At 37.9% G+C, this 8,810-nt stretch overlaps 1 protein-coding gene across 1 annotated transcript in view; it reads right to left on the bottom strand.

The window, feature by feature from the left end:
- Positions 1-1,205: 1,205 nt before the first annotated feature.
- Positions 1,206-8,810, bottom strand: part of LOC134530676 (serine protease snake-like) — a 34,385-nt gene continuing 26,780 nt past the window's right edge. Inside the window, exons 5-7 of the mRNA XM_063365727.1 lie at positions 6,451-6,710; positions 5,877-6,049; positions 1,206-3,940 (exon numbers count right to left, since the gene is read on the bottom strand). Of these exons, the coding sequence (XP_063221797.1) occupies positions 3,770-3,940; positions 5,877-6,049; positions 6,451-6,710 (604 nt within the window). The 3' untranslated portion in view covers positions 1,206-3,769. The remainder of the gene's footprint in view (positions 3,941-5,876; positions 6,050-6,450; positions 6,711-8,810) is intronic.

Raw genomic sequence — 8,810 nt, 5'->3', positions numbered from 1 at the left:
CCACGAAGCCCCGGTCGCAAGATAAGGACTTTTCTTTATATTAAATGGAGATCGGATAAATAGTCTACTACGGTTTCTGGATGTTCACACAAGCTAAAGAGACATTTTGCAACACCCTTAGCGGATAATATTTGAATCGTCGAAGACAGCTTAGCTTCGAATAAATGGAAATATATACAAATGATATGTAATTTGAATGTGTGTTTATGATAGGTACCTAATGATGATATTCAGGATGGTTAGTTTGAATACGATGACAGCTGAAATGAACAGAGAACGACCCGACTGTATTGGTAGACAACTATACTTGTATCGCGAAGAGCTGTGCACTGTCACTCAGAGGACTCGAAGAGGAGGTTCTATAGCACGGGCCTGTTAAAATTGCTTGTATAATATACACATTTTTAATTTTAGCATAACAAATATGTTGATTAGTGAATGCACACATATAGTTAAAATTAAATTTATTAAACGGACTCTACTTTATCAAAAATTCAGTAAATGAATGAATCTATAAGTTGGCTTATATATTGTGTAAGAATTCAAATACTGCAAAAGTGCTTGTATATAAAGCTCTGTTTTGATAATGTTCTTTGTAAATTTGTATAAGCTCGGGTGCAAAGATACCAGGCCACGTTGTTTTGACCTTGCAGCTTGGAGAACCACTTAAATACATGAGGTAACTTATGTACTAGCCATTGAATTTGTAGAGTTAAAGTTCATTTAAGTGCTTAGAAGTATGCTCAATGAGTCAGATAATAAATAAAAGAACTGAGCTAATGCATGAAGCATTTAACCAACTATAAAAGGTCCCTGACAAGGAATAATATTAGTTTTTCAACAGACAGTAAAGCTGTCTGTTGAGCTGCAAAAAAGGATAGAAATTTTATTTTATTTGTGTTAGTATTTAAAACTCAGGTAAACTGAAACATGTTTACAAATACAAAAATTCTGAAGTAAATTTTGTCAGAACACCTGTTTATATTTTGTTGCAACAATTAAAAGAAACATATTTTTTGAGTTCAAAATTCCTCCTTTAGTGCCTTTCCTCTCCAGCTTTGACATAAGTCTTCTGTCCAAAAGGTTGTTTTTCTCTTATTTTCAATTACACTAATTTTATTTTTATTTACAAGCTCCCTGGCCAAATAAATATACCATTTACGTCACAACAACGTAAAATAGTGACAAAATAAAACGCAATTATGTTTTGTGAAAAAAGACAACTATATTTACTTTTCAGTGTATCACAATACTTGGTCAGTCTTCCAAAATGTAACAATTGACAACATACACAAAAACCAGTTTGAATTACATTTAAAATAAAGTAAGATAATCGTTCATTTTGGTTTTTTTACACTTAAAAGTTCTCTTCCTGTACAACTACCCCAAAAATTCCTACGAAAAACATTGTAGCCCCTTTTTGCTCATTTTACACAGTAAAAAACATACCCTCTAGAAGTACTGGAAACAAGTTGGTAAATACTTTTTTTGTGTAAAACAGCATTAGTTTTTAAAAAAATTGGAATGAAATAATATCTCAGTTTGCGGTGTTTTGTCAACAATTACCCATTATTAAAGAGATTATTAATAAAATAAGAAAAACTCGAACCACAAAATCTCAAAAGTATCATGTCTTTACTAATATGAACTCAAGTAAAACATTTATTTTCAAGCACATCAAGATAACCATTTCCCTCCTCCTTCACTGTCTATCAAAATTAGTCCCGCTAAAATAAAATATTTAGTAGTTAGCACACCAGGTCAAACATAACTTGGAAGACCAGTATTTAAAATATTGTCTTTTGCAGATCTCATTTGAACAATAACTAAAAACATAAATTTTTATAAGATAATAAATAAAAATTGTAGAACTTAAATCATTGCAAATAAGAGCAGTTGCTGCCCATGGTAAATATGCTTCAACTCAAGTGATGGAGGTGTGATACAACTCGGAAAACAAACAAGTTTGCCTATGCTTTTAGCCATTCATTATTCTTATCTCTTCTTGTACAGTGTTATTAGTTTCGTACATGTTATTTTTTATTAATTTACCAGTAATATGACATTGATATTTAGCTAACAAATTTAGTAACGATCTCCAATATCTGAGTTGTGGAATGGTCTTTCCCATGGCGAAACAGCCTAGTATGTTTCAATGAACATTATTACTCACACTGAAAGAAATAAAGGTAACTAAAATTTTTTACACTTATAGCATTTAAAGTTACATTCTCAGTGAATAAGTTTTGGGTTTTTTTTTCTTCTTCAAAATTTTGCCTCATTTACCAGTAAGAAAAGCACACACAAAGAACATATTGCTCACTATTCACTGTATAATGCTTTGCAATGGTTTAGATGATTGCAAATTTTTTTGTTAATCATGAGGTATACAGTCATTTAAACAGATTTAGAGTTGTGACTGGAACTGGCACATAGTATCAAAAAATATTAACATTTCAACGGTAAACAGCTTTTTTTCCGTAAAAAGTCTAATTATTTTGGTCGCTATATGCCAGGCTAATCAGCAGTGTTGTATTTTAGTACGTAAAACTATTAAATAATTTACATTTCAATAATAGCACTTCTCATTTTATCACCAACATTTTGTAGTTGTGACGTTTATATACTTAAATAGTTAAATTACCTAATAAAATGCAATTTTAATATTAATCAGGTAAAGTGGTGCAAAATTTGGTTGTAAATTTGTGATAAATTAACAGCACAATGAGTCAAAAACCTTTATTTTTTAAGGTATTGGTGTGGTATTTATATTAAATTATTATTGTTGAAATAACGTTATACCCGATGGCACCAATACTTCTAAGCAACACTGATTTACCGTAAAAAATTTGTTTCTAACAATACAAAATAAGGCTCCTGTTCCAAGTACAAACTTAAAATCATTTTTTAGAAAATTCTTTTCGCGTTTGCGAACACGTATATTTTTACAAAGCATATATTTTATTTCAAACACAAACATTTTACCTATAACGTCCCTCGTGTAACTCTATTTGTGCGCCAGACTTGAAAAACTGATTAAGTTGGGCAACTTAATACCGTATTGAATGCACACAAAAATACAGGCAATTAACGACATGTATATGGTTGAAACAGTAATTTAAGGTATTTTAATGTCTCTATTTACGTATATTGTAGTGACAGACAATACATTTGCTTGTTATAGAAGGTGCACTAACAAAGTTTCTAAGACACCTATCAGACCTGTGTGTTTTTTCAAGATTAGTTTTGACATGGAGCTATTAGATGATGTGTTAGTAAAAGGTACACGGTAATTTAAACTACATAGACAGAAAACTATATTATGTGAAGTAGTGGTAAATATATTATTAACTTGTATTTATAAATCGCTATTGTGTCTAGTGCTCTGTCAGCTTACTGTTTTGCAAAGCAATCAAAGTCCTTTATGATTCACTCATAGAATTAAGCAAAGTTTTGACTTATACATAGCTGAAGCCATTATGTACAATGCTGATCTAAGCGAAGTAAGAATGTTAAATTTTACTATCTCTCTGTACTTCGTTACGTCACTAACAGTTTACGCAGCTGAAATTTTCCTCCCGAATCAGTCTTCTGTTGTACAACACTGTCTGTCTTGTCGTATTAACTTAATGGTTGCAGCACAGTGACTCCCGGCTGTCGGAAGATGACTTTCCGCAAGTAGACACGTCCCGGAGGAACAGGAACAAATGGCTGTTCCTGATCCTCGCTGAACTCGGCTGAGCGACGACGAGCGAGTCGCGGGTGCAGCTCAGGGCCAGACGATGCCCTCTATCCAGGGCACGTAGTGGGACACCCGGGTGTAGACGGCCGGGGAGTTCCTGGCGCCGCATATGGTCGAGCCGAACGACGTCAGGCCCACGATGCTGTACATGCAGTAGGGCTGCTGAAGCACTGCCTGCAGAGGCCCTCCGGAGTCGCCCTGGAACGAGCACAGGCGCGCGTCACGCCCCAGTTCCGAGGGGTCACCGCCACACAGAGAACAATACAAATACAGGAAGACAGAAGAGTGTTGGCCGTATATTTAACAAGCACTTGAAGGTTTTGTTAAAATGTCAAAATGGTTCTAGGGAGTTCATGTTGAAAGTGAGTAAAATCAGTGCACGCAATTTACAAAGATATCTGGACTATTTGTAGCCAGTGCTTTCCGTAAAATTATGGTGAAAATACTAGAATAAAATTAACTCGAAAAATGCAATAATTGGCTAAGTGCTCTATGCTATTTCCTTGCAGTGAAGGGATGTGTGTTAAAATTTGAACTAGATTATGGAAGCATATTTCGGGTGGAGTGGAACACATACTCTGGTATATTGCAGTATTTTACTGTTCGAAGTCATGACGGCAGCTTAGAATCAACTACACATTTACAGACATTTAATGGAGAATTCTCCAAAACAAACCATGGAATCTTCGTAGAAACTAAGCCGGATTACGACCTCCGAAATATGTGCTCCGTTGTAAGTAAGGTGAAAACGAGAATGGTGTTACGGCGTTCTTGATGTAAGCTTTTCGACATACGCCATTGCTAATCACATGTATATCTGTAGAAGAAAACTAAAAAAATATACAAATGACAAAAACACAAATTAAGCAAAAAATTGCTGTTGTCAGGATATAAACACCACATAATATTCCATAACAAAAATTTCGTTCTGTTAGTCCACTTTTCTTTGTTTTTCTTTGTTGGTTGACCGTATTCCTGTTATGGAATATTATGTAGTGTATATATCCTGACAACAGCAATTTTTTTTTGCATAATTTGTGTTTTTGTCATTTGTGTTTTTTTGTAGTTTTCTTCTACAGACATACATGTGCTTAGCAATGGCGTATGTCCAAAAGCTTCCATCAAGTCGTGCACTCCCATTGCACAAATCTTTCAAAGATAATTACTGCGTTCTGTACGTATTTGAAGGTTTTAGCCCTGCTCCAAGATAATTTTCGTTAGTTCATGTTCAAAGAAAGTAAACTTACTGTTTGTGGTTTTGCAAAGATATACTAAATATACAAAAATTCCTGCTATTATTTGTAACTAGTGTTATTCGTAATTTTAAGGTGGAAATTTTCCACCGTGCGGTAAAGAAATCGAGCGTGACCTACAGCGAGGAACCATCCAGGCGATAGTGTCGATGTACTTTCGTGAAAACACGTGTAACGGAATACGGGAGGGCAGGATCAGGACTCGAAACTCTCTCCTCGGGATCGCGAGTCGCCCGCGTGACGTCGGCCCCCTCATCGCTGACGGGACTCCTGGACTGGGGCACGCTCTCCCGTCAGAACAGACGATGCTCAGCCAAACACGAAGGATCGGCGACATTGACGGGGACGAATTTGTAGATGGAAGGGGGAGAAAATACGCCACCAACCACTTGCAGCGATAGTTATTTCTCCAGGCATGGGAGAATAAAAAAGATGAGAAGTGGATACTGGAAATAAACCGTTGTGGATCGAACCCGCAGAGTCACGGTAGGGAACATAATGTGTCTAAATTGGTGTAGGTACTATTATTACTAGACACATTCTGGTGCCAGGCTAGAATCTACAAACGTGTGCGTTGTCAGGTCGATGTCACGTGTTCATTGGACGCCCGGGGGTCGCACTTATCCAGTCATATGTACCCTGGGTGTTTTTCCACTGGTTTCTAGTCATTCGGGTCGTGTCAGATGACCCGTGATTCAATTACCAGGAACCATCCAGTGTACAAACATTTTTATTCTAGTCTGTCGCCAAAGCAATAAAGCGAAATTATCAGTTACGACAGCTAAGAATGTTAGAGTTTTGTTGGTGAATCCCAAGCCAAAGAGCGCGAGAAGACAGTGTGTGTTGTTGTTGTTGTTGTTGTTGTTGTGTGTGCGGCTCACCCGGCAGGTGTCCTTGCCGCCCTCCTTGGCGCCGGCGCACACCATGCGGTCGTCCTGGATGCCGAACTTGAGCTTCTTGGTGCCGGCCAGCGACCTGTAGGCTCTGCTGCAGTCCGCCGCCGACACCACCTTCAGGCTCACCTTCATCAGCTCGTCGCTGCCCACCTCGTCGGCTGCAACACGCGCACCCTCGCCCGCCTCAACACTCGGCCAGGTCTCACTAATGTCCGGGCGTAATGAGGCATTCAGGATAATCCCATAGTGGCACGGACCCCTTTTCTAGATTTACCATCCATGTTTCTACATCAAAAAGAGGGCCATTTATTCTTATATCATGATACATCTTTATGAAGAAAGGTTTAAAAGCTCTTTGGGAAACGGGCCCTATAGTAATATAGCTCTATCTTCGTATGGAATCCTCAATTTGTTATTGCCCATTAATTCATGGTTTCTCTCATGCAATGATTTAAGAAAAGAGTGAATTAAGGGAGAAATTAATCATATCTGTATAGCGAATTTCCCATGCAATATTTCATTTTAAATCTACCATGCCATGTGATGTCGGGAAACTCACCCCAGTCGACGAGCCCCCAGCCCGAGGCGAGCAGGTACTCGCGCCGCACGCGGCTGTCCACGTGCAGGCACGCGGGCCGCACGTAGGCGCCGAGCTTGGCGGCGCGCTCCAGCCGCAGCAGCGCCACGTCGTCGTAGTGCGAGAAGGGCGAGTAGCGCGGGTGCCTGATGAGCTCGGCCACGGCCAGCTGCTGGGGCCGCGCGTCGTCGTCGGAGCGGGCGAGGTTCAGGTCGCCCAGCCGCACCCAGCGCGCCCGGCCCCTGAGCCACCGTCACAACCGCCGTCACAACCGCTGTCAGGGGGAGAGATGGTGACTCCCCACCCACCGATATAACAAAAAGGAAATAACTTTAAATCAAACAGCGGGTAAAGTGGTTCTATCCCCTCCCCACCCTCGGAAATAAATCTTTGTTCGCTCCTGGCAGCGGCGGACACATGAATTTTTCGGAGTTCAGGAGGAAGGTAGGTGTGAAGAAATATAGAAAAATATTTAAATTTGAAAACCTGTACAAAAATTTCACATTAATAATAACACTAACTATGGATATAACAACAGAAGCCGAGGGCGACGCGGCTTCTCACACAATTGAAATTGCAGATATCGTAACAGATCACCTTGCATCACCCAACATAACATACTGTCATCACTAATATTCTACAAATCAATTCTCAACTTTAAATCTGACCGGAGGAGGGATATATAACCCCTATTCCCCCCCACCTCCCGCGTCCGGCCATGTCATGATACTGCATCGTGTGAGATGATTGGATTCGTTTTTACTCCACAGTGTCCACATTGCAACAACCAAAACATCGTGTAAACGGTGCGTGACCGCGCCTCTTCATGATTAATTAGAATTTCCGTTATCTACGGTCCCGTTCATAAAATACAGTCCTTTAAAACTATATCCGCGATACAAACACTGAACTTTAACCAAGTTTTTGGGTGTCCCTCAACACGGCGCACACCGTCAGCAGGACAAAACATCAGCTTCATGAAGCATCCATGTGGTATCGCTAAAATGGCCACCGCCTGTTCGCAATCACATACAGAAATAAGTCTTTTAAGTTCGGAGGAGATTTTCAATAAAGGTCGGTCTCACACGTCATGTTAAATAGTTCATTTTATTAAAATTATTTGACGAATTTTCCTGTAAATAAATTACAGTATATATATTTTTTTCATTCGTGTTTGGGTCTCACATTTTCTAACCAGATTTTTACTAAAGATTATTTTCTAACTGTAGAAGCCAGCAGTAAGTGAGGCTCCCAAGGGAGAAGGTTATGGGTGAACCTGAATCTAATTGTATTATTACTTAAATACTTAAATTCATTTTTTGAATTTTTCATTCTAATGGATCCTCCCCTATGTCACACAGGTGACTGAAATGATAATAACTTGTGAGCCTTTTTACCGATATTAGATCATATATAGAACATATGTTTGAAAAAAGAGACAAAATATAACATAAGTACAAGAGAAAATACGTTATTAATTTACACGAACAAATCTCAAATAATAGTAATAACACGAGAAAATTCATTGACCAACATGGAGACAGTCATTGAAGTCGATTTTATCTAGTGTAAAATCTCATTGTACACTATATTGTGCCGTTTTATCGATATGAATACTTTTGGAAATATAACTGTGATCAATGTTACTGTGCGTTTTTCAGAATAGGATGAACATATACTTCAGTGACAAACTGTTATATTTTGAAATGGGCACGCCACAAACTTTCCCCTGGAACATAGTTTTGGAAACACATTACTATAAATCTTACAAAATAAAAATATTTTTAAGTTACTGCTGTGCTTATATCAAATTGGAATCTCTAAAACTGTTTATTCATTGAATTGCAACAGTCTAATTTTACATGAAAGAGATGTCACCGCTAGATTACCATTCGGTGATTAGGATCATTTCTGAGATCCACTTCTCTCTGTTTCTCTTGCTTTGATTAAAAGAAAATTTTAATAAAATCCTTAAGTAATCTGTAGCGTTCAGTTAAACTACCGACAAGCGACTTCAATTATGTTTTGTTTTACTAGCGTAAAAAATGTTAACGTTTATTTTATTATAATGTGGATTTTTGAGTCACATGGAATTAATGGCTGGTATAATACTCGAAACATGGAATGTCATATAATCTATATTATTTGTAAATTTCCACATTCGAGAAAAAAAAAATTAGGAAACGTAGTTAATTCAAACATGCAACACAGACAACTCTAAAGCTTACCGAGTCTATTTGTGTTTTTCTGTACAAATCCAATCACCGTTTCCCTAGATATTTTACTTTAATATGTCATTATGTAAATACAATTACGATGTGTATTGATACGGCATACTTAGA

The sequence above is a fragment of the Bacillus rossius genome, chromosome 3 (genome assembly GCF_032445375.1).
Source record: "Bacillus rossius redtenbacheri isolate Brsri chromosome 3, Brsri_v3, whole genome shotgun sequence".
Classification (NCBI taxonomy): Eukaryota; Metazoa; Arthropoda; class Insecta; order Phasmatodea; family Bacillidae; genus Bacillus; species Bacillus rossius.
This window is presented reverse-complemented; position numbering and strand designations above follow the sequence as displayed.